Source organism: Chanodichthys erythropterus, chromosome 16 (genome assembly GCF_024489055.1).
Source record: "Chanodichthys erythropterus isolate Z2021 chromosome 16, ASM2448905v1, whole genome shotgun sequence".
In the NCBI taxonomy this organism is placed as follows: Eukaryota; Metazoa; Chordata; class Actinopteri; order Cypriniformes; family Xenocyprididae; genus Chanodichthys; species Chanodichthys erythropterus.
In genome coordinates, this window is record NC_090236.1 from 47,133,930 (window position 1) to 47,159,670 (window position 25,741).

The following is a 25,741-nucleotide window of genomic DNA, read 5'->3' on the forward strand; positions in this document are numbered from 1 at the left end:
ACCAAAATTGAACCGTGTCATCTTCAGACCATGCCGACAAAAAGTTATGGATTTCAAGTCGATAAGTCAAACCGTTTTCGTATACCGGAGCAAAGAATTTGAGATGTGATGCAAAAATTACCCTTGAAGCTGTATCTCTACAATGCTTTGACATATTTAGACCAAACTTGGTACATGTCATCACAAGCATGACCTGAGGCATTATACAGTGTTTCGGTGCAGCGCCACCTACTGGAGTGGAGATATGAAAAATTGTTATTTTGCTCATAACTTCTGATGAGTTTGACCAAAATTCATAAATTTGGTATGGGTCATCAGGACAATGCCCTAAAAGAGCCTGAGAAGGTTCGGACCAGCACCACCTTGTGGTCAAAAGTTATAACAAAATTGACAAAAATGCTAATAACTTTTTTTCTAATTGCTCACTACTGCTGTTGGTCTGATGCTCCCAGCCATGTTGGCTTGCTTCTTGTGCCATTTTTGTGCTTGGCCCCGTAATTGCTGCTTAGAGCTATATTTATTATTATTATTCTTCCTCCCGAATGGGAGTCTATGGCAGCCTTATCAACGGAACATGAGAAAATGATGAAATTTGGCACACTTGTAGAGATGCTCATGAATAGTGATTGGACCAAATTTGGAGTCTCTAGAACCAACTCTATAGCGCCACCACCAGTTCAAAAATTCACTATTCTAAAGGTTATAACATTTGAACCATTTGCTCTAGAAAAATGTAATTTAGTATATCTGATTCATCTCGTTATGCTGATGCTATTCAACATCTTACATTAAGTCTCCGCCCATTACAGTAGCGTCTATTTTGAAAAGTACAGTATTCCGTTTTTTTGCTACCCCTCCTTCAAATTCTGTCCAATTTTGTCCAAACTTTGATCAGATGATCTTTGGACTGAGCCGCACAGAAATGACTGAACAGATTTTTTTTATTAATCTTTGTTCAAAAGTTATAATGTCAAAGTTAACGAGGGCGACCCGAAATTAGTATAGAGGCTGTATCTCGGCCAAACTTTGAGCAATCGAAACAAATATTGGTATGCTTCATCAGGACCATGTTCTGAGGGTCTATGCCAAACTTGGGAACAGCGCCACCTACAGGTCATGAGATATGAAAAATGGCTATTTTGGCCAATAACTTTTGAACACTTTGTTAAAAAATCAAGATCTTGGTGTCTATGAATTCCCTGTGCCATGCCAAATCCGAGGATATCAAATTTGTCAACATCGGATGAACCACGTGTCCGCCATTTTTAATTTTGTCATAAATTGCAACAACTTTTTAAACAATTTGACATATCATCACAAAAATTGGTACATATGACCATCAGAGGGTCCTGAAGGTACATGAGAAGTTTCAGCACAGCGCCACGTAGTGTTCCACAGATATGATTTTTGCAAAATTGCTTATAACTTTTGAAAACATTATCCAACAGTCATTTTATTCCCTGGCTCATGCCGATTCCGACAATGTGTCATTTGTCATTTTCCTTAAATGTACCTGTCTGCCATATTGAAGTAAATGAAAGTTTTTTCGCTACTCCTCCCACAAATTTTGATCAATTTTGTCCAAAATCAGCTCAGATGATCTTTGGACCGAGCCACACAGAAATAACTGAACGGATTTTTGATATTCGCTACCGTTCCCGAGATATTCATCTCTTAATGTGACCTTGCTTGTGTTTGTTGTCTTATGCTAGTTAGCTTAGCATGCTAACCAGTTGTCATTCTCTTTAATGTGGCTCTTCAGTTATCAAGTTAACCATGAGCTTCATTAGCATTAAGTTAGCTTAGCATGCTAATATGGTTAGCATGCTAAGTAATGCTTTTTTTGTGAATTCTTTGTTACATTAAAAGTTCTCTTCCACAGCCTGTGAAATGTGCATCCTCAAGTAGCTCAATGTGTAAAGCCAGTTACCTGAAGATCCCTGTACCCAAAGATAGTGGGTTCGAATCCCAGGTGGAGTGGTTTTATGAAAGTGTTTTGATTCCTTTACTGCCTCTTGGATTAGAAATAAATGCTTTTTGTTTCATGCTGTATTCATTTTCATCTAAGCTTATGTACATTCTGAGTTCATTCTCACCCGTAATTCCTGACCAGCTGTTTCATGTTTGTTCATTTTCTGCTGTTTTTCCTCTTCCTGCTCTGTATTGCGCTACAGCATGATGAGCTGCAGAATGATCTAAAGTAGTTATTAAATATAACATTCAGTGCAGTTTTATAAAAAAATCTTAATTTTGAGTTCATTTTCACATGAACTAATGAACTTCGGCAGGTGTGCCAACATTCACCTGCACAGTGGTGCAATGAGATGAAAAATGGACATTGGACCCGGAGGTCGTGAGTTCGAATCCTGAGTCATTTTGATACATTTTTTATCCAAATAAGCATTGTACTAATCTTTATTCCTCTTGAATGAGATACAAGTGTTTTTAGTTAATTCCGTGTTCATTCTCATCTGAACTTCTACTGAATTTCATTTCATGTCCACCTGTCCTTCTGAACCAGCTGTTTTGCATGTACGTTCAATTTCTGCTGTTTTTGCTCTTCCTGCTCCGTATTGCGCGTAATTTGGCACACTTGTAGTGATGGTCATGTCTAGAAATCTGACCAATTTTGGAGTCTCTAGGACCAACTCTATAGCGCCACCACCAGTTCAAAAATTCACTATTCTAAAGGTTATAACGTTTGAACCATTTCCCCTAGAAAAATGTAATTTAGTACATCTGATTTGTTTCGTCATGTTGATGCTATTCAATATATTACATTAAGTCTCTGCCCATTACAGTAGCAGCCATTTTGAAAAGTACAGTATTCTGTTTTTTCGCTGCTACTCCTCCAAATTTTGTCCAATTTTGTCCAAACTTTGATCATATGATCCTTGTTCTGAGCTGCACAGAAATGACTGAACAGATTCAAACAAAATTCAAACAAAAATAGCCGACTTCCTATTGGTCGGAGCTAATGAATGTAAATTAGAAAATTGTCCGGCTTGATGAGAACAATATGTGTACAGAGTTTGGTGACTGTCAAAAGGTGGCGCTACTGAGCCCCTCCACCATGCCCATTTCTGTGGCTTTGTCCATGTCTACTGGTTGACAACATTGATGTGTGTGTCGAGTTTCATGCAATTTGAAGCATGTTAAGAGCGTCAAAAACACTCAAGAATATTATTACAGTTTGACCTGTTGCCGTGGCAACAATATTTTAAATATCAAAAATCCTGTCATAGGTCTACATCTGCTGTGTATTGACATTACACTGATGAAGTTTGAGGCAAATCAGGTAAAAATAAGAGGGTGATCTCAAAGCATTTCAAAAAGTGAAACTTCCTGCTGCCAGTTGGTGGCGCTATAACTTTGACTCACAATAGTCACATCCATGTGATCAGACTACTACAACCAACACACTCGTGAAGTTTCATAAAAATCAATATATGTATGCAGATGTTATAACACATTTCCTGTTTCCTTTTTCTCGCCATAAATTCATTGCCTCGCCACGGCCAAACCGTTCGATATCAAAAATCCGTTGGCAATTTTTAATCATCAATGTCTTGACTTCATGCTGACCGAGTTTGGTGGCGATCAGATTAATTGCCTAGGAGGAGTATATCAAATTCCAGAGCATGCGCTTTTCAAACAACCCTTAATAGCTGACTTCAGCCGCGTTTCCACCGAAATTACCCGGAACAATTGTACCAGGAACTTTTCTCCCAGGAACTTTTTGTCCCCCCCCAGACCTGTTGCCTTCTGCGTTCCCACGTGTTCTAAAGTACCGTGAAGATTAGGCTAATTTGCCCGGTGACATAGTACTGCGCGCAACTGTTTCTTCCTGTCAGTGACAGACCGTAATCATTCTTGTGTGACAGAAAAAGCAGTATGGAGGAGATTCAAGGAATGCTGCTTCTGCTTATGGTGTATTGGTTTACTAAAGAAATGATGAACCAAATGGCAGAAAACAGACGAGCACTGATAGTAAAGCGTATACAGAAATCTCGTAATTCTCGATATAAAATGAGACAACGTGTCTTATCAGAAATTGCCGACATTGACCGTGAGATGGCTGGGACGAACGAACGCCATCGGGCAGAAAGAACAAGATTGATAAGAAAACAATCAATAAAAATTATCCAGAGTTGGGAAGAATGTTATTATGGTATTTACTGCTGCGTGGAGTTGACCAATCAGTAGTAGTCCCACCCCCGAAAGTTCCTGAACTTTGAAAAAGTACCACCTCGCTATCAGGGACTTTTCTGAAGGGGAAATTTTACCCAGAACTTTTTTTTAGTTCCTGGTTCCTACGGTGGAAACACACCGAGTACCAGCCCAAAGTCCCTAGTTCCTGGGTAAAGTTCCTGTGGTGGAAACGGGGATTTCCTGTTTGGGTGGCGTTTAACTTAAAGCACGAAAGTTGTTCGGCCCGATGAGGTCTATATGTGAACCGAGTTTCATACTAATACATGCAAGTGTGTTCAATATATGGATAAAGTTTTCGGACTTTTTTCAAGGGGGCGCTGTCGAGCCCCCCTGCCACGCCCGGGTACCAGCCTCTGCGGTACCCGGGATAATAATCCTTAGGGGATCAAGAGGGCCCTGCGCGAATTGGGAGAGAACAACCAATGAAACCCAGACCTACAACACACTGATTATACAAAATAATGAATATTAATATATGAGCATGGAGAAAAATTACAACAAACTCCCAAGCACAAGGGAGAAATGTGAAAGAATATTTAAAAGGGCTAATAATACTTTCATTACACTTACAAGCACTGCAGTCTCATGATAAATGACACATAGTTTGACACAGAAAGAATAAAGAGTTTATTTTTTTCTCAATTTTTCTTTGAATTTTCAATCTAAATCAGTCTTTTGTCTATTAGAAAAATTGTCATCACGTTCACACCACTGTATCAGTGTCCAGTTTGCACACACATTTCATTTGAAGAAGACTTGATGAAATATGTGTGCATAATCTGTGCTGGTTCATGTTTGGTGCAGGAGAATGTGTGAAATATGTCTATAAAAACTTTAAACACAGATATTTTATTCTGTATGTGAGCTATGAGCCACGTGGCTAGTATTGTTAAACTCATAGCGGAGTGGGCAAAATTCAAACAACACTCATGTGCTAGCTCTGCTGAGGGAAACATACACACGGCTCGTGTGTCCAAACGCAGAGCAGTCAGAGGTGAATGAACGTCTCAGGTTACGCATGTAACCATGGTTCCCTGAGAACAGGGAAAGAGACTCTGCGCTGAATTGCGCTATGGGGAACGTCACTCGTGACCTGTGTTCGAAATGCCGAAATCACAACACTCCAATCCTATTGGCCGGCAACAGCCTATCACGTCAAACGGCACGAACCGTGACGTCTAAAGGGAGCGCCTGGGGAAACAGCCAACATCTTTTCGTCTTTGAGGGACTGTTAGCAGGCATCCCGAAGCATGGAAGGAAAGCACAGAGTCTCGTTCCCTGTTCTCAGGGAGCCATGGTTACACGCATAACCTGAGACGTTCGCTTTCGAAAGGGAACTTCAACTCTGCGCTGAATTGCACTATGGGGAACGATATACCCACGCCACCATGCTAGAGGAGAATGCATGCCCAAAAAACATCCGGCAGTTCCAGGGGAAAAAAACGGGAGCAGTTCTCCAAGGCTGTCAGTGACAGCATTCCCTACGGCCAACAGCCCAAGTTGAGCCTAAAAAGAGACCCTTCAAACAAGGCTGCTCGAGCATCTGGGATCAACAAACTAAAGTGGTCCCTCTCAGGGAATGTGGCCAAGAGTCCAAAGGAACCTAGGCCATTCACTAGGGAGGAACAAAATCACCCCCGACGCCACCAAGGAGGCCTAGCTAAATTTAGCAAAGCCAAACCTAGCCTTGCCAACCTCGTCTGATATACAGAATCTCCAAGCGCAAACTCCAAAAGGAGAGCAGGAAAGAGTGACTGCAGAAAGGCAGTAAGCTACTCAAACCCACACACAGAGATGGGCATCCTGGAGAGCGGAACTCAGCTGAACGCTATTAACCCTCGTATGAGAGGAGTACAACCACTCATCCTAGGATCTGCTCAGCCACTGACAAAGTGCTGAGGAGGCTGTGCACTAAACAAATCCCGGTACAGGGGTGCACAAACCAGCCTAGGGCCAGTCTGAACGGGAGACTTCATAGAAGTCTACAACCAATGAACGGCTTAGGGAGCTAAGCACAATTACACAGTCAACCCAAAGGGGAAGTACGAAGCTCAACCTAACAGACAGACCGTACTGTGGGCACATAGTCATGGAGGCCGGAACAAAGGGCCTACAACATCACCAGGGTTCTTAATAATGAACTAAGCATTCCACAGAAACTTAATACAAGAGGTGCTATTCTGGGATGGCCCGTAAGGCCAAAGACCTGAAACAGCATGCTGAAAGCATGACCACCAAGTAATTAAGTAGCTGTGAGTGCCGACAAAACAGCCCGTCCAACACAATCCAACAAGCATTGTACTCAGTAAAGGAGTTTTCTACTCTTTAAGCAAGAGAAGTACAGCGTACGCCATCACGCACTGAAGGCGGCCCATGAAACTATAACTTCAGCAGACACGTGGCATCAGCTTGTGGCAGTGTTATCGAGGTTCAGGCTAAACAGACCAACTACAAAGGAGGTCCTAGTCAGCCTGAGCCCCAGCCAGTCAGCAACACAAATCCCTATACTGCTTCAGTAAAAAATTATAAGGGAGAACCTTGAAAAAGGTAAATGCCAGCATGCACCACAGGAGGCCCTTAAGGCCCACCCGTCGCATGCGGCGTCAGCTAGTGACCACTAAAGTTCTAGGAGCAGAATAGAACCTAGTAACAGACAGGGTAACTATTTAACTCAACTAGAGCTAAAGGAAACAAATGCACTCAGAAATGTACTCAGTAAAACACCTTTTACTCTCTAAGCGAGAGGAGTACAAAGCCAAACTCCGGCGTGAAAACAATGGAGGCCTGTAAAAAGGCCTACGACTTCATAAAACATGTGGCATTAGCCAGTGCAGTCATAACTCACCCATGGTGAAGAGACATACAAAAAACCCATTCAGGCTGTGCCAACATGCTCACTTTAACACCGAAAGGAGGCCCTAATGGGGGCCAACAACTTCCATGAACACATGGCAACAACAGGGTAACACATGACAGATGCTAGCCAGACAGCCAGTACTCGAGAAACCATAGGAAGGAGAAGTACATGCTACGCCACACGACCCAACGAAAGGCCTGATCTAAGGCATATTCATACATTTGGGGAGGGGCGTGGCTAATGGTGGCATGTGTCATGAGACATGACTCAACCATGGCATGAATGTGTATACGACCAGCCCAGCTGGGCCAACACAGAAGCTACAAAGCACCATATGGCACCAGCCTGTGGTCATAACAGGGCCCAAGCTCAGAGGGCCAGTTCCAAACCCTAAATGGTAACTTAAGGGTTAACTAGCTACACAACCTGAGCCTAAGCGTACACATTCCAACAGGCAATGTAAAAGTATGCTGTCATGATCTAAGGAAGGCCTATAAGGCCTAACGCCACAGATAACATGAGCATAAGCCTGAGGCAGTGCTAAAAAAGCGTGAGCAAACTAGAAATCCTAAACCAACAGCGCTGTATTTCCAGAAACAAGCTGCATAACAGAGAGGCTATAATAATAGCCAACAATCTAACAGCAATGAAAACCAGCTGCTGGGGTTATAAACGACTGGGAGAGGTCGAGGTTAACTTTTCTAACCAGAATAGGAATCCCTACACTCACCCTGAGTGTGCAAACCAACAGGTGATACACTCAGTGAAACACAGACCCTAACCGGGGAGTACAACAAAACGCCACGTTCATAGACAGAGGTTAAACCTAGCCTGCTATCACAGAAACAGGTGTAACCTGTAGCAGCACAAAGTAAGCTCACATGAATATGCAAGGCTACAGTCAAAGAACCTTAAAGCAACGAAAGGCTTTAAACATACATGCCATCCATACGGATAAATGTTTTTCGCAGGACAAATATATTTGTTCTGAACCCAGGAAAACGGGGGCTAAGAAGCCAAAACACTGTTAAATCAAACTCGATTCATGTGAAAAACATAAAGCATGAGTGGTTCTAAGCAGTGGGGCCTAGCGTAACGCACAACTTATCTCCTTGGCGATAAGGGCCTGCTGAAAAACCCCAGCTGTTTATCCGACTAAAGCGCCTACATATTAAATATGAAGGGGAAATATGGGCAAAAACGGCCACCGACTCCCTCAGGAGGAGGCCAGAACTAGGAACTATACAACCGCAAGGGGATAGTATTAACAGGGGTGATGTAAGCAAACAAACAAACACCTAACCTAGCTCTAGCCTAGCCGCTAGCTAAGGCCTATAGAGACCAAGCCATGCTCAGGCTTCACTATTCCTAAATATAAGAAAATATGAAGCAACACAAGCGACAGCATCAGATGGCCGAAAACCGGCCAATCCGATACAAATAACTGTAATGGCGAGTGCTAGCTCTAGCTGCAAACACAGTGTCAGCCAAGAAGCTACACAAACACCGGAGGCTAAAATAGCGGCCATCAGCAGCCTGCCTGTAAAACAGCCAGCCTAGCATTGTTATTCGCCCAAATAACCCCTTAATAATAATAGTAATAATAACAACAACAACTATACGCACGGGAAGCTATACAGGAAAAGCAAGGTCTACATTTAGGAAATAAAAATGGATCTGGCTTACCTCCTGCGGCTCGTAGAACGCAGATTTCTCCTTACTACTTCCACACGGAAAAGGATAAAATCCAATGTTCTTTTAAGCCTAAAAGCACTTTCACTATCAAGCCAGATGGCGGGCCGTCAGAAAAATATTCATCATAGGCCCACATCGTCAGCCCGACTGTCAAAGCCCATAGCATATAGATGTCAAAGAACGCTACGGGGAGGTGCAGGAAGAAGGAAGAGCGAGGGCGAGAAAATGGCCCTCATCAGCGCTGCTGCCGCTGATTCTCGATCACCTCCCTCAGATCCTGCTTCTTCCTCCTTGCATCCCGCCATCTCTGCTACTTACTCCGGGGAGGAGGAGGCGCACAAGCGGCGACACTAGCCTTCTGGGCCTGCCTCTGAGCCTCAGCTCGAGACGGCCCGGGCCCTCCCAGCTGTCTGGGCCCAGAACTGGATCGGAGCGGAATGCAAGATCTGAATGCAGCAGAGCGCGCCTTCACCTCCCTGAACTTCTCATCCACCGCCTGCACGGAGGTGCCGAAAAGTTCAGTAGGCGAAACCAGGGCATCGAGGAGAAAGCGTTTTTCTTTCTCCCTGATGTCCACACAGTTAAGCCACAGATGTCGCTCTGTGGCCAGCATGCCCGCCATAGATCTACCCATCGAGGCGGCAGTTTGCTAGGTGGCCCTCAGAGCGAGATCCGTGGTTCGGCGCAACTCCGTGACCACCTCAGCGGACAAACACTGGCCCTGATCCAGATCTGTAAGCAGATCAGCCTGGTACGCAAGCAGCACTGCCATTGTGTGCAATGCCGCACCAGCCTGACCTGCAGTGGCGTAAGCCCTGCCATTCAAACTTGACGTCACTTTCAGCGCTTTGGATGGCAGGGCCGGAGCTTTCAGTGTCGGTGCACTCCCTGTAGCAAGATAGTTCGCAAACGTCTCATCTATAGGTCGCATCGACACTTAGCCATGATGGTCCAATCCCTCAACAGCAGCAAAATTAGCTTGCTGATGTCGATGAATTCGGGCCGAGAATGGGTTCTTTAATGCCTTCTTGATCTCAAAATGCAGATCGGGAAGGAATGGAAGGCTTGCCGGAGTTACCGGGTAATGGCTAGAAAGAAACTGATCGTTTAACCTGCTGCGAGCGGGTCCCCATCTCACGCGCTCCCAGGGCAGCTGCAGCCTGCTTGAGGCGCATTCCATAACTCAGAAAACGCCGCGCAGGGCGGCGCTTCTCCCTCCTTGGCCATCTCCTGCTCTTTGGGGCTTTGAGCCAAAAGAGCACTCGCCCCTGGATCTGAAGATGTCAGACAGGACATCATCATCCTCCAGAAGCGCGTCCTCGTCAGTCGCTTCGGCATGAGAAATATTTGCACCCTTCTCAAAATCCTCAGTGAGCTCCACCAGAGACCCCCATGATTTCAGCCGCCGCTCTGCTTCAGCATGAAGGGGGCCGAAACCACCAGGCAACGGTGATGACGCTTCTCCCCTTGAGAAGAGGGCCAAACGAGAACGGAGCATTTTCATGGGCAGTCGCTCACAGTTAGACACAGTTAGAGTTAGTCTTCGCCCAGACACACAACGCGCAGGTTGTGTGTGCTCTGGTGTTAGAAACCTGGGACAAGGATCAGCACACTTCCTGAAAGATTTCTCAGACATTTTGGTAACACAAACACAGGAGTTCTGTGAGTAATGGCAATGAACAAAACAGTCCAGAAAAGACAAAAGGATGTTGGCCGTTTCCCCAGGCGCTCCCTTTATACGTCACGGTTCGCGCCGTTTGACGTGATAGGCTGTCGCCGGCCAATAGGAAATGGAGTGTTGTGATTTTTGGCATTTCGAACACGGGTCACGAGTGACGCATAGCGCAATTCAGCACAGAGTTGAAGTTCCCTTTCGAAACGGAACAGCACTTTTGTGACATTTGAATTCTCCACTGTAATGCGATCTCATGCAAACATATTTTCCATTTGTGCTGGTAGATTACAGCAAAACAAACCACATGCACCCAAACTTCTGCTCTGGTCGCGTCGCAGGAAAACATATTTTTTGTGTTGTAGCACTGAGGAAACAATTGCACCCATGTCTCTGAATGAGAAGTGATACTTCCTCATGCATAATACCGCATTTATAATCTTATGCATACTACAGCGCAGTGATTGGATTGAATGAGCTTTATGTCATGAATAAATGCAGAAACTGTTGACGTCAGCATGTTCGACCAGCCCATACTGGAGCCAATCAGAACTCCGGATCTTGCCACTAGTACACATGACGTCAGATTTTGTGACTTTGCTCCGACTTTGCTTTTCAAACCGAAAGACCGAAATCGCTCTGAAAAATGCAAAAATAACTCATTTCAACTTTTAAATAAAATTTTCAATTATTTGCAGCCTATATATAGATCTGTTCACAGCTCAAAAAATGTGTTCTGGGGTTTCATGACCCTTTAAAAATAAAAAAAATAAAAATATTCATTCAAGAGCATTGAGTGATTTTATCTTTGTCTTTTCTTGTTAGATTAACAATGACTTTAGCAATCATTAATGTTGGCTGCTGTCCCTTTAAGAGCTGCACAAACCCAACATAGGCCTACTGTTACACTGCCTTCACGAGGTCTCGGAATTATGGTAAATACGAGTTTCCTAGGTAAAAATTGCACATGAACACCCTTTCATTTTGAAACATGAATGTGATGAGCTTTTAATCACAAATTCAGAAGTGGTAATTATCAAATTTCCAATAGCATGTGAAGGCAGCAATACACATGCACTTTCTCAGTGTACACTGTGTTTACGAGGATACTTACCAAAATGGAATTTTGATATATTTGTCTTGGTTATTTGACTGTTTAGGCGCGTCTCTGAAGCCCTTTGCTAATGCGCGTTCTGCAATGTCTCAGAGTGCGTGCACAGGTGGCTGCCTAGGGAACAGCGTCCGTTTCATGGCTTAATGTGCTTTTAATAGCACTGTTTATGTTTAATATCAAGCACATCCCAAAGTTTAGCAACAGTAGACTGCATTTTACATCCCTCTCTTATTCGGTTGATTTGGATGTTAAGTTTGGGTTAGGTAGGAATGAAAGAAGGGTTAGGTAGGACTCCTGATAGAAGAACTGCACAATAGGAGTGTTTTACAATAACAGGGAAACGTTACATATGCCTATGCTTTATTTCACACTGAGTTTAGTGTACATAGAAAAATGGCACAACAAAGCAAAAGGAAAGAAAGGCTATGTTTATTATACATTTTTAGACTTTATTCAAATAAAAATGTAAAACTAATGTATTTTGCAGCACAGGGTGAAGTCAGTATATACATTAACGACGATTTGAGAGAAATTCATTACATTTACAATTTACAATTCATTACAAATACATTTAATGTAAAACAATATACATGGCGCTCTGTGGCACGGCAGGATTTTGAGTCATTTCTGGGGGCCGGTGTGTGTACACTCATAGAAAACAATGCGTTTGAATTTTAAAGACGTGGCGCGGTGCTGAGCTTCGCGTCTGGTGTGCGACCCCCTTAAAACGCTGTTTAACGGTGTCCATTTTGTCTGGTAATGCAGTGAGATGTAAACAGGGACTCACCGACTGATTCTAATGTCGGGATTGAAATGGTGCAGTCGTGGCAGCATCTAGATTCTTCCTTTGTTGGCATTTGCCACATGTGCAACACCACTTCTCGTTAGATCTTCGTCTGCCCGATGCTGGAGAGGTGTGTGTCGCCGCAGCAGTCTCTTCCATCTGCCTAATTTCTTCCTCTGTGTATTCCGGTTCAAAAAGATAGGGCAGGGCGAAAAACTCATCTTCTCCTCGAAGTTCAAAATCGTTTGACATTGTTGTTTTACCTTTTTTTGTAAAGTGTTTAACCTAGTATTTGCATGTTCAATCTGTAAACACCGACTCGTACTTCTGCCCCACGTCAAGCGTGACCTTTTCAACGTAATTGTGTATTATGTGACGTCACGAACGTGTATCCCAGAACAGAGCAAGGCGAGTATTTGTGCTTATAAATGACCAATCGTTTTGCTAGATAAGACCCTTATTTATTGCTTGGTATCATTTAAATCCATGTGAAGTTGCACTGAAACTGTAATTTGGACCTTGAACCCTTTGGTGCCCATTGAACTCCATTATATGGAGAAAAATCCTGGAATGTTTTCCTCAAAAACCTTAATTTCTTTTAGACTGAAGAAAAAAAGACATGGACATGAAACTATTTTCGTTGGCGAAATAGTGAACAAGTGATTTGGTGTCTAAAATATAAGTCTCTTAACACTGAGGTCTGAAAACGCGCCGGCGCGTTTTGCAGGGTTTTTTTTTTCACATTGCAGCAAAACAGACTTAAAATACTCCGTCATTTTTTTGTCATAGAGACATAAGTAACATATCAATTGAAACTATAGAATATCATCTTTTATTTGTATACACTCAGAGTAAAAACACAATGTTGTGCTTTTTGTAAAATAAAGAAAACTAACATGATGCGTGATTTCTCCTCTCCCTCTGAACGAAGTCCAATCTGATAGTTCTCAGAAAATGAACTGTAACTTAGTGAATACTAATCACAGAAAAATTAAACTTATGTCTAAAAAAACGTTAAGATGTCAGGTTTTAAATCATGTAAGTCAAATCGAAAACAAACCTTCTGTGTTTATGTAATCTGTATGAAAAGAGAGCCATGTCAAAAGTCCGTGATTCAGCTCATTATCCGCTAATGCGGCCACGCCCATGGAGCCAGCGCTATTCAGACGCAAATTCAGAGGCAAATTCAGAGGCATTCATCGTCTCAATCGTGTATTTATTGTCTTGAAAAGTGTTTATCTGGATGTAAAAGTCATGGTTAGGGAGCTCTAGAAGACATGCAGTTAGTTCCTGTTTTCTTTTCTTCTATAGATGAATTTTAGATGAGTTTTTTTTTTCTTTAGCGCCTTCCGGCTGCAGTATGAATTGGAAACTCCATTCATGGAATAGCCTCTTCTTCTTTTAGATGAATTTGTGGACTAAAAAATGCACAGAGCGCCCTCCGACTTCAAGGATGAATTGAAAACACCAGCGCTCATAGTAATGACAATGAATATTAAATAAATATAACTCCTCTGTATAGAAAATTGACATAAGCATATGAGAATCCAATATTTCTCCAAATGTGCATGCTTTTAAACTAAAAGCCTATATTCAGACTCTTTGCATCACAGAAATACATTATATTTTAAAGTATAATATAAAACCATTACTTTATATTGTAGTAATATTTTTCTGTATGTTTCATATATCATGATGAGCTTGAGACATCACAGAAGGTTTTTTTCACAGCCTAACTGACTGAAATGCCTCATTAATATGCAAGCCATTTCAGCTCATTACTATCCAATTCTTTTGTCTTCTCAGGTAAGAATTATTCAGTGGTGATTCACGCCTCCTCGCATACTGTTTCTTAGCAAAAAAGTGTCTTACAAAAACTAAATTAATATATTGTTTTATATGAAGGAGTAGGCAGCATAATTTTTACATAATTTTGAAGCAAAAACTGTAGTTTACAATCTCCAATATCCTAAAGTCTTGTAAACACAGATTTACTTTACTCTTTTTGGCCTTATTTCAGTGACTTAAGTTTTGTTTTTTCAATAACCACGCATAAATGTTATTCCTTCAAAAACACAAACATGTACATACATGTTCCGCACATATTATTGTAGCCTAGTTTGTGCTGAATACAGTGTAATGACACATTTTCCATTAATGTTTATGAACAACTGAAAAAAGCACAAATGTCAGGGGATGTCAAAACTTCTCCAGGCCCCAAATCAGACTCAGACTCCAGAGGGTTAATATAAACTACTTGGTTATTAAACTGTACGATGTATAAAATCAATGTCCCATTATAATCATGCTGATATTTCAAGAAAAATGCACTCTTCGTGTAATATTGTTAACTATATTAAATTATAGAAATATAAAAGATATACAGGGGCATTTTTGTCCTTATCTTGAATTCTGGGGGCATTCTAAAGACACTAAATCACGCAGTGAAAGCGTACACTCTAAATATTCACGCGCACTAGTCTAACCTACAAGACCACGTCATGTAGGGTATGCGCGCGCACTCAATATGTGTGTATTTGTTTGGTTTTTGTAAAGTGAGGGGACATACTCTATAATGTCAGATCGCTAAATCAACAATTACGATATGATAGACGATATGAAGAGTTTGGTTCCAAAATGCAATAACTCCATTTTGATTAGAGTAAAAAGGTGTTTTCTTTACCAAGAAAGCGGCAAGATGAAAACCATTATTTTCTGTTTCAAACTTTCACATAGCATCTTTTGGTTATAAAAACATTAAAAATAAAAAGTTTATTATAAAAGCAGATTATTTTTTCCCCCAAATGCAATAAATCCATCAATAAAAAAGTTATTTTTAAAATTGAAAATACACAACAAAGTAAGTTGATTCACATATATGACAGCGTCTGAACTTTGCCAGTACTTATCTTTATATACAGGCATTTTACTAAAAATACATTCAGTCGTCGCTCCCAAAATGACTTCAACGGGTCATCTTGTTAATGTCATAAATGAATTCTTTGTCATTACAGATTAAAGAGTATCCGGCGCCACCGCATGGTTAAAATAAACACATATGCCGAGTACATTGGTATCAAAAACGGCTTTTAAAAACTGCCCATGATTCAGTTTTGTGGACCGTGACAGAAGTTTAATGCTGTCGTGTAACAAAGCAACAGCTTTACAGAGTGCCTCATCTTCTTTATATTCTCACGTAAATGATTACATTTCAATGACTTGCGTTTCTTCCCCACCACAGAAACCACCACAGGTTCATCAATGCCGTCAAAAGTATTAATTTTTCTGTTTTTGTTGATCACAAAGTACAAAGCAGATAAGGAAAACTAGGATGCCGGGTGTATTCAGAGCACCACCATTATGGTTTAGTGTGTGGAATGGTGCGCTGTGATTGGTTGAGCGGATATATCGTGTTCTGTAGAAAAAAGATACTGGCATTTGTCGCATTTTGGAAAGAAAGGTAGGAAACATGACAGAATAACATGACGGATATCGCATTCAATGATAAGCATTCAAAACTTAGTCTCTCACTTCCAATAAATGGATCACGTATTTTCATGACATCTCATCTCACTTCAGCTCTCCTGTCCAATCAAATGCGCTCTAGAATGTGAAATCCCGCCCCCTCCTACACTGTCAACAGACACTGAAGCTGTGGCTGAAATCGGTCATTTGTTCACACATATACCAGTTTCTACATGGTAAAGTGCACATAGTGCACTATATAGGGGATCAGGAATGATTCAGACAGTATAAATATGCTTTCCATTGATGTGAGTAAAGTCTTTTTGCATTAGTATAACATAAACACAGCGCGAGCACAGTCTGCTATGGCCCAGGGACACTAGAGCACAGAGCGGATCATATCCGCTAGTTGGCTCAGACCAAGAAAAGTATCAGACATATTTAAATTCTGCACAGAATGCTATATTTTAAAGTGATATAGAGGAGATTAGGAGGATAAACAGTTAGATATTAAAAGGAAACGGGTTTTACTGAGTTTAACTGCTCTGGCCGAGCTGTGATATAAACAAAACGCTATTGGCTATTTTTTAAAAAGGGGCGGGGCGGTTTGATATATCGACCTGTCTTCTTGTTTGTTGAAATTACGTCAACATATTGAATAAAGCTGCGCGTTCCAAGACACTTCAGTGGGCCTTTAAACCAATGCTGCATTGTCAAACTGAAAGATCTGTACCGAAAATATTCGGTACAAATACGTGTACCATTACAGCCCTGTTAGCAAGGGTAATCAACTATTTTAAAGAGAACTAGGGAGGAGTTAAAATTATATGTAGCTTGAGCTTAACTCAAATATTTATTTGGGTCTGGAAATATTCCTATAATTGCTGGTAAATTAAAATGTTTACAGTAGATATAATCCCTGTTTTTCAGCAAACGGGAGGAGGAGAAGAAGAGAGGAGTTCTTACAAATCCTGTTAAAATGAAAGAAATCCAAAAGATGGTGAGTAGAATACTTTGCATGATATTTAGTTGTCAGAATTGAAGATTTAACTTGCTTTTAATTCATTATTTGGAATTTGACATTAATTGGTCACATCAGTTGCATTGGAAATTTATTTGACAAAAATAGGAGTTTACCGTATTGCAATCTAACAATATGAAATTCAACAGTTAATGGAATTCTGGGAAAATAAGTGTTATTTCACTCTGGTCCACAAAATAAAGGTTAATTTATTAAATATAGGCCTGGTTTCACAGACAAGGCTTAAGGATTAAGCCTTAGTTCAATTAGGGCATTTAAGTATCTTTTATAAACTTGCCCTAGAAACAAAACATTACTGGTGTGCATCTTGAGACAAAACAATGGCACTGACATATTTTAAGATATGTCAGTGTAAGTGGTTTCAGTTAAAGCAGCTGTAACAAGCATTTTAGTCTGGGACTAGCTTAAGCCTTGTCTGTGAAACTGTGGCATAATGTTTGACTTCTTTTACTTTTTTTAACTTTTCGATTTAAAATAAAAATCTAACTGGAATAATGTCAAGTCACCTTTATTTATATAGCACTTTTTACGATGCAGATTGTTTCAAAGCAGCACAATTTTCGCTGTACAGCAGCTCTAGAAAAAAATGGTGTCATTGTCCAGCTCAAGTAAGTTCTGTATTGATAAGTTCATTCTGTTGTAAAAATCATTAGTTATTAATTTAGTTAATTTATATATACATCAGCTCTGGAAAAAAAGTGTCATCGTCCAGCTCAGTTCAGTTCGCATACAGTGGTGTCAGTGTAGGCAGATCAAAAACATTTGTTAAATATCAAGTGTCCCCAACTACAGTAGGTGGACAACCAAAATGGGTATTACCGCCGCGCATACCGCCGCCGCAGGGCCGTTGCGTTAACTGAAAATCAGTCGCGTGTAAACAACTACCGCCAGGTGGCGCAAAGGGACGGATTGGAAAGTGACTGTAATAATAAAATGTCGGTTTGTAAACGGAGATGAAAGGACGAAGTAAAACAACAATAACATTATAATATAACCTTTTAACATCCTTAAAAACCATTAAAAAGTGAGTTAATTTCAAAACGTGGGATAGGCTTAGGCTACTCTATGCATCAAAAATTAAAAGAAAGACCCTTAGGCATGCATGCATATATATATATATATATATATATATATATATATATATATATATATATATATATATATATATATATATATATATATATATATATATATATATATTAGGAGCACACACACACAGATTATAATTGTAATATTTTCATTCTGGTTTGCTCTTAGCGCAAAAAAAAAAAAATCCTTATTATTAAATATTAAATTATTATATTAATATTAAATATTATTATTATTATTATTTTTGTGTGTGTGTGGGGGGGGGGGGGGGGGGTATTATATATGCTATATAATGTTTAGTGATTTTGATATCGCAGACTAATACCGGCAGGAATAAATATTTAGGCAAATTTACTCATTAAAACAACCAAAGGTGTTCATCAGTGATTGTACATCAAGAGCAAGGACAGGTTGTGTGCATTTTGTTTTGTGCTTTTACCAGACCGAAACGCTCGATTGTCTTTTGTGAAAACTGCTCATGTGCACGAGCGCCAAGAGAACTGATAACAGCAGCAACGAGCACTGGCCATGATTTCAGAAACAACACGTTCCAGCGGATAGATCGCCTCTTATTTAACACAGACCTATATCTTATCGAATTGAGATTTATTTATTTTTAGGTACAATTATTCGCTGAGTTTAAGTTCACTTTTGAGACGTTTCAGATTCTCGCAGAGACAGCTGAAAGCGCACCCTGTTTTTATTTTATTTAATTATTCAAAAGTATGTTGTTATTGTGAGCGTACACAAATAAAAGTAGACCATTCGTAGTAAGTAAGTAATCGCCAAAAAAGACGGAAGGCCTGTTTTAAGTTGTTTCAGCTTTCATGAGGAGAAAATCCATCAGAACGCGCCGGCGCTTTCGTCGGCCAGAGGGATAAAAATATAGCCAATTTAGTTTATATTTATATTTAAATATTGGGCTATTGCCTATTATTTTTAAATGAATAAATTCCACCTATGTTGATTATGAAAAGGGATAGCATGACGGATGCGCAATGTTGGGAGACAAATGCAGCGGGTTAGACATAAGTTTGACCACTTCATTAAGTTTTGTTTTATAGTCTTTCTTTAAAGTGAATTTCGTTTTGTAGAAATTGTATCTTAATTTCAATCAATCCTATATTTAATAAATAGGAAGAAAACCAAGAACGTCGGGTGTGGAATGGAAACGAAACCATGTTTCCGCGGCCTTTGAATAAGGCTGAAGCAATATACGTCTTTCTGTTTTAATTAAATTTATTTATTATTTTATTACATGTCTTTATTACTTAAATAATTGATACAATGTTTTTGGTTGAACAATATATTTTAGCTGGTCTTAGACACATTTGCGTAGTGGCTTATTGTGCAAACTTTTTTTTCCTACCACACGCCAAACTCATAACATTTCTTGCAGATAAAAAAAAAATAAAAAATAAAAAAACACGACGCTCCGACTTTTACAAAATCCCTCCTCGCTCAAGTCAAAACTTCGCACATACTCGGCAGCAGCAGACGCTGGCAAACGCGCGAGAGGAGGGTTGATCCTATTCGAACTTCTGGAGTGGAGCGTGAAACACTGCAAAATCACAAACAAATAAAGAAACTTACTGCAAATACTCATAACAGAGTCTAACAATTGTGTATTTCGTCAGCTTATTTCATATGATCAGATCAGGATGTTAAAATTAACAAAAAGCACCAAGATTGCAAAAAGGTCTGTCAGGCACATAGCTTAGGCTAATATTTTGAGTCTCCCGCTCTCTGGATTAATGGCTTTGGTGACAAACATTTTAAACAAAGCGCCCTTCCCCTATCTCAAACTTGTCAAGTGTTGCAGACCAACTCTATAGCAGAAACTTTTTTATCTTAATAGCCTAGCACTTGTTGAATAACATAATGTTGATTATTGGGCTAATGTTTTTTTATGGCATGACATTTTTTTTGTAATGTTTATGAGAGTGTTAATGGATACAAACTGCACAATTGCAGTTTATCAGATTGTTACATAGCTATAAATGCACAATATAGTTGAAACATTAACACATTAAAATAATCTGATAATCATACAGTAGTTCACATGAACCCTTTGTAAGCGATGTATTACCATTACATCATGGGCATACGGGACAGCCCCGCAGCCCCAACCCTATGATGGGCCGTCGCATTATTTACTATTTAGCCTTTGCTTTTTTTTTTAGAACTAAACTCAATTGACTAAAAATAAAAAATATAGCTGCGAGCAGCGATGGCGGGCCCAAGCCCGGTGGCACCGCCACCCTGGTGGCTTCAGGGCAAATGTGCACAGCGGGCAATAGGCATTTAAAACAGTTAAACATCAAAGGACTATGTCAAATTCACTCCACATTTACTGCACTACAAGGTGCAGCTATAGAGCCCCTCCTCCCTGCCCATTTTCAAAGGATTACATGTGCCAAGTTTTAACATTATTCTGATGAATTTTGAAGCAAATCAGGTAAAAATAAGAGGGTGATCTCAATGTATGCTGAAAGTGACACATTTTCTGCTTCCAGTTGGTGGCGCTATGACTTTGAATCACAATAGTCACATCCATGTGATCAGCCTTGTACAACAAAGACTAAGCCGAAGTTTCATCAAAATCAATTAATGTATGCAGAAGTTATAACACTTTGTTTCCCTTTTCTTGCCATAAATTTGTTGCCTCGCCACGGCCAAACCGTTTTAAATATCCAAAATCCGTTTGCAATTAAACAACTTCAATGTGTTAGCAACAAGTTCAAAAAAGTTTGGTGTAAATTGGATAAACCCTGTAGGAGTAGTAGTATAAAATTCATAGCCTGTTTTTTCAAAAAATTAACATTCAAACAAAAATAGCCGACTTCCTGTTGGTCGGAGCTAATGAATGTAAATTAGAAAATTGTCCGGCTTGATGAGAACAATATGTGTACCGAGTTTGGTGACTGTAGGAAAAACTAACCCCCCCCCCCCACTTTTGTCAAAAGGTGGCGCTACTGAACCCCTCCACCACGCCCATTTTTATGACTTTGTCCATGTCTACTGGTTGACAATATTGATGTGTGTGTCGAGTTTCATGCAATTTGAAGCATGTTAAGAGCCTCAAAAACACTCAAGAATATTATTACAGTTTGACCTGTTGCCATGGCAACAATATTTCAAATATCAAAAATCCTGTCATAGGTCTACTTCTGCATACATTGATTGAACTTTATGAAACTTCACGAGTGTGTTGGTTGTAGTAGTCCGATCACATGGATGTGACTATTGTGAGTCAAAGTTATAGCGCCACCAACTGATAGCAAGAAGTGTGTCACTTTCTAAATGCTTTGAGATCACCATCTTATTTTTATCCGATTTGCTTCAAACTTCACCAGAATAATGTCAAAACATGGTGAATGTAGACCTTTTGAAAGGGAATAGTGAAATCACAAACACTGTTGCCATGGCAATGCATCAAACTTTAATATTAGTTTTGGAAGCTTTTGAGACTCTTAACATGCTTCAAATTGCATGAAACTCAATGCACACATCAGAGATATCAACCAGCAGACATGGGCAAAACCGTAGAAACGGGCGGGGAGCAGGGCCTCTATAGCGCCACCTTTTGACAAAAGTGGGGGGGGGTAGTTTAACCTACAGTCACCAAACTAGGTACACTTATTGTTCTCATTAAGCCGGATAATTTTCTAATTTACAGTCATTAGCTCCGACCAACAGGAAGTCTGCTATTTTGGTTTGAATGTGGATTTTTTAACTAAACAGGCTCTGAATTTTAAACTACTACTACTAGGTAGTTTATTCCATTCAGACCAAACATTTTTTACATATTGCTAAAACATTGAAGATGTTAAATTGAAAACGGATAATGGATATCTTGAACCGTCTTGCCATGGTAATAGATTGAAGTAATGTAAAAAAGATAAACGGAATGACTCATATTCTCCATTAAAAAAAAAACACTATACACAATTTATATATAGAATAATATAGATGTTTGAAATAAACACATTTTATTCATTTTCTTCCAATTCAAAAAGCATGTGTAATTAAAAATAGGCAGATTAATCCATTTTTCAATCAAATATAATTTGTCATACATAGAGTAACAACTAGAGGGCAGCATATACCTATTTTTAAAACAGGGTTGGATAAGTCAAACATATATAATTTTGATATAGGCCTTTGAGACGTTAAATTGCAAAGATCTAGAGTTTTCACCGAAGGGTGTGTCTGTGGCGGCCTGACAAAGTCTGATGTTTCGCCATGAAAGAGGAAGCTGCTGTAACTCAGGCATACTATGTCTGATCTGCTCCAAACTTCACATGTGTGATTAGAGTCCTGACCTGAAGACATCTATATGACAATATTCAGTTAAAGTCATAGCGCCACCTGGGGGCAACAGGAAATGACATGTTTTACACTGTGATTAACTCCTCATAGAGATTTAACCAGATCAACATCATATGTTGTCAGTCTAATCTCAAGACCTTAGCGATGATAAATATCAAAGATCTGGAGTTTTCGTTGAAGGGCGTGTCCGTGGCGGACTGACAAAGTCTGATGTTTCGCCATGAAAGAGGAAGTTGTTGTAACTCAGGCATACAATGTCTCATCTGCTCCAAACTTCACATGTTCGATAATAGTCCTGGCCTGAAGACATCTTCATGGCAATATTCAGTTACGGTCAAAGCGCCACCTGTTGGCCACAGGAAGTGTGGCATTTCAAAATGACTTTGGCATAATTCTCCTGTATTCACTCGCTCACATGCATGTCGCTCACTGTTTTCCTAAGGCCAACGGGTGGTGGGGAGCCCGGGTGCGAGGGCCCTTTCATCGCTGCTTGCAGCTTTAATTAGGGCCCAAGCACCGATGGTGTGAGGACCCTATTGGAATTGCTCTGTTTATTATTATTATTATTAGGGGCCAAGCACCGAAGGTGCGGAGGCACCTATTGTTATTGTTGGCGTTTTTTTTTTTTTGTTTTTTTTTTTTTTTTCTTCTTCTTCTTCTTCTTCTTCTTCTTCTTCTTCTTCTTCTTCTTCCGCTCTTGAAGTCTATGGCAACCCATAGAACCGCTTGCGGGAAAGTTATGAAATTTGGCACACAGTTAGAGGACAGTCGGATCTATGACCATAGCCAATTTGGAGTCTCTAACTCAATCCCTCTAGCGCCACCAGCTGTCCAAAGTTGCACTTATGTTTATGTTAATAACTTTTGAACCGTAAGGGCAAAAACTCAAAACAAAACTCTTTTTTCCTCTGATTCCTTGGGTCAAGACGAATCGATCGCACCCTATGACGTCATTTTCCGTCATGAAAATTTTCCCGCCATTTTGAATTTTCTGAAAAACTTACTTTTTCGAACTCCTCCTAGGCCGTTACTCCGATTTTCATGAAAATTGAATCAGATCATCTTCACACCATGCTGACAAAAAGTTATGGAATTCAAGTTGATTCCTCAAACCGTTTTCGAAAAACTAACGAACGAATTGTACGTAGTGCTTGCGAAAACAGAAGTAAGGCTGTATCTCCGCAACGCTTTATCGTATTCAGACCAAACTTGGTACATGTCATCACAAGCATGACCTGAGGTACCATGCAGTGTTTCGGCGCAGCGCCACCTACTGGTGCGGAGATATGAAAAATGGGTATTTTTGCTTATAACTTCTGATGGGTTTGTCCAAAAATCATAAATTTGGTCTCGTTGGATTCGGGGAATCATGCCGAGTCGAATGATATCCAATTTTCCCAATTCGGCCATTTTGGCAGTCAGCCATTTTGAATTTTGTGCTAAAATGCTGTATTTTACGAACGCATTAACGTATCTTTACAAAACTTGGTATGGGTCATCAGCACAATGCCCTGAAGGAGCCTGAGAAGTTTCGGCACAGCGCCTCCTTGTGGTCAAAAGTTATAAAAAAATTTACAAAAATGCTAATAACTTTTGACTGTATTCACCAATTGTAATGAAACTGGTCTCAGTAGATTCCTTGGGTCATGCTGAGAACATAGATATCACATTTGCTATAGTCAGCTAAACTTCCTGTCCGCCATATTGTTTTTCTTCAAAAACCTACTTTTTCGAACTCCTCCTAGACCGTTGCTCCAATTTTCACCAAAATTGAACCATGTCATCTTCAGACCATGCCGACAAAAAGTTATGGATTTCAAGTCGATAAGTCAAACCGTTTTCGTATACCGGAGCAAAGAATTTGAGATGTGATGCAAAAATTACCCTTGAAGCTGTATCTCTACAATGCTTTATCATATTCAGACCAAACTTGGTATGTGTCATCACAAGCATGACCTGAGGCATCATACAATGTTTCAGCACAGCGCCACCTACTGGAGTGGAGATATGAAAAATGGCTGTTTTTGCTTATAACTTCTGATGGGTTTGACCAAAATTCATAAATTTGGTATGGTTCATCAGGACAATGCCCTGAAGGAGCCTGAGAAGTTTCGGACCAGCACCACCTTGTGGTCAAAAGATATAACAAAATTGACAAAAATGCTAATAACTTTTTTTTCTAATTGCTCACTGCTGCTGTTGGTCTGATGCTCACGGCCATGTTGGCTGGCTTCTTGTGCCGTTTTTGTGCTTGGCCCCGTAATTGCTGCTTGCAGCTATATTTAGGGGCCAAGCACCGAAGGTGCGGAGGCACCTATTGTTATTGTTGGCGTTTTTTTTTTTTTTTTTTTTTTTTTTTTTTTTATTCTTCTTCTTCTTCTTCTTCTTCTTCCGCTCTTGAAGTCTATGGCAGCCCATAGAACCGCTTGCGGGAAGTTGTGAAATTTGGCACACAGTCAGAGGACAGTCTGACCTTTGTCCACAGCAAATTTGGAGTCTCTAACTCAATCCCTCTAGCGCCACCAGCTGTCCAAAGTTGCACTTATGTTTATGTTAATAACTTTTGAACCATAAGGGCTAGAAACACAATTCTTTTTTCCTCTTATTCCTTGGCTCAAGACGAATCGAACGAACCATATGACGTCATTTTCCGTCATGAAAATTTTTCCACCATTTTGAATTTTCTGAAAAACTTACTTTTTCGAACTCCTCCTAGGCCGTTACTCTGATTTTCATGAAAATTGAATCAGATCATCTTCATACCATGCTGACAAAAAGTTATGGAATTCAAGTTGATTCCTCAAACCGTTTTCGAAAAACTAACGAACGAATTGTACGTAGTGCTTGCGAAAACAGAAGTAAGGCTGTATCTCCGCAACGCTTTATCGTATTCAGACCAAACTTGGAACATGTCATCACAAGCATGACCTGAGGTACCATGCAGTGTTTCGGCGCAGCGCCACCTACTGGTGCGGAGATATGAAAAATGGGTATTTTTGCTTATAACTTCTGATGGGTTTGTCCAAAAATCATAAATTTGGTCTCGTTGGATTCGGGGAATCATGCCGAGTCGAATGATATCCAATTTTCCCAATTCGGCCATTTTGGCCGTCGGCCATTTTGAATTTTGTGCTAAAATGCTGTATTTTACGAACGCATTAACGTATCTTTACAAAACTTGGTATGGGTCATCAGCACAATGCCCTGAAGGAGCCTGAGAAGTTTCGGCACAGCGCCACCTCGTGGTCAAAAGTTATAACAAAATTTACAAAAATGCTAATAACTTTTGTCTATATTAACCAATTGTAATGAAACTGGTCTCTGTAGATTCCTTGGGTTATGCTGAGAACATAGATATCAAATTTGCCATAGTCAGCTAAACGTCCTGTCCGCCATATTGTTTTTCTTTAAAAACCTACTTTTTCGAACTCCTCCTAGACCGTTGCTCCGATTTTCACCAAAATTGAACCGTGTCATCT

General features: G+C 40.2%; 1 protein-coding gene across 1 annotated transcript in view; it reads left to right on the forward strand.

Moving 5' to 3' along the window:
- cwc25 (CWC25 spliceosome associated protein homolog) overlaps window positions 1–25,741 on the forward strand; it is an 88,529-nt gene that overhangs the window by 28,458 nt on the left and 34,330 nt on the right. Inside the window, exon 4 of the mRNA XM_067363636.1 lies at window positions 16,730–16,799. Coding sequence (XP_067219737.1) covers window positions 16,730–16,799 — 70 coding nt within the window. The remainder of the gene's footprint in view (window positions 1–16,729; window positions 16,800–25,741) is intronic.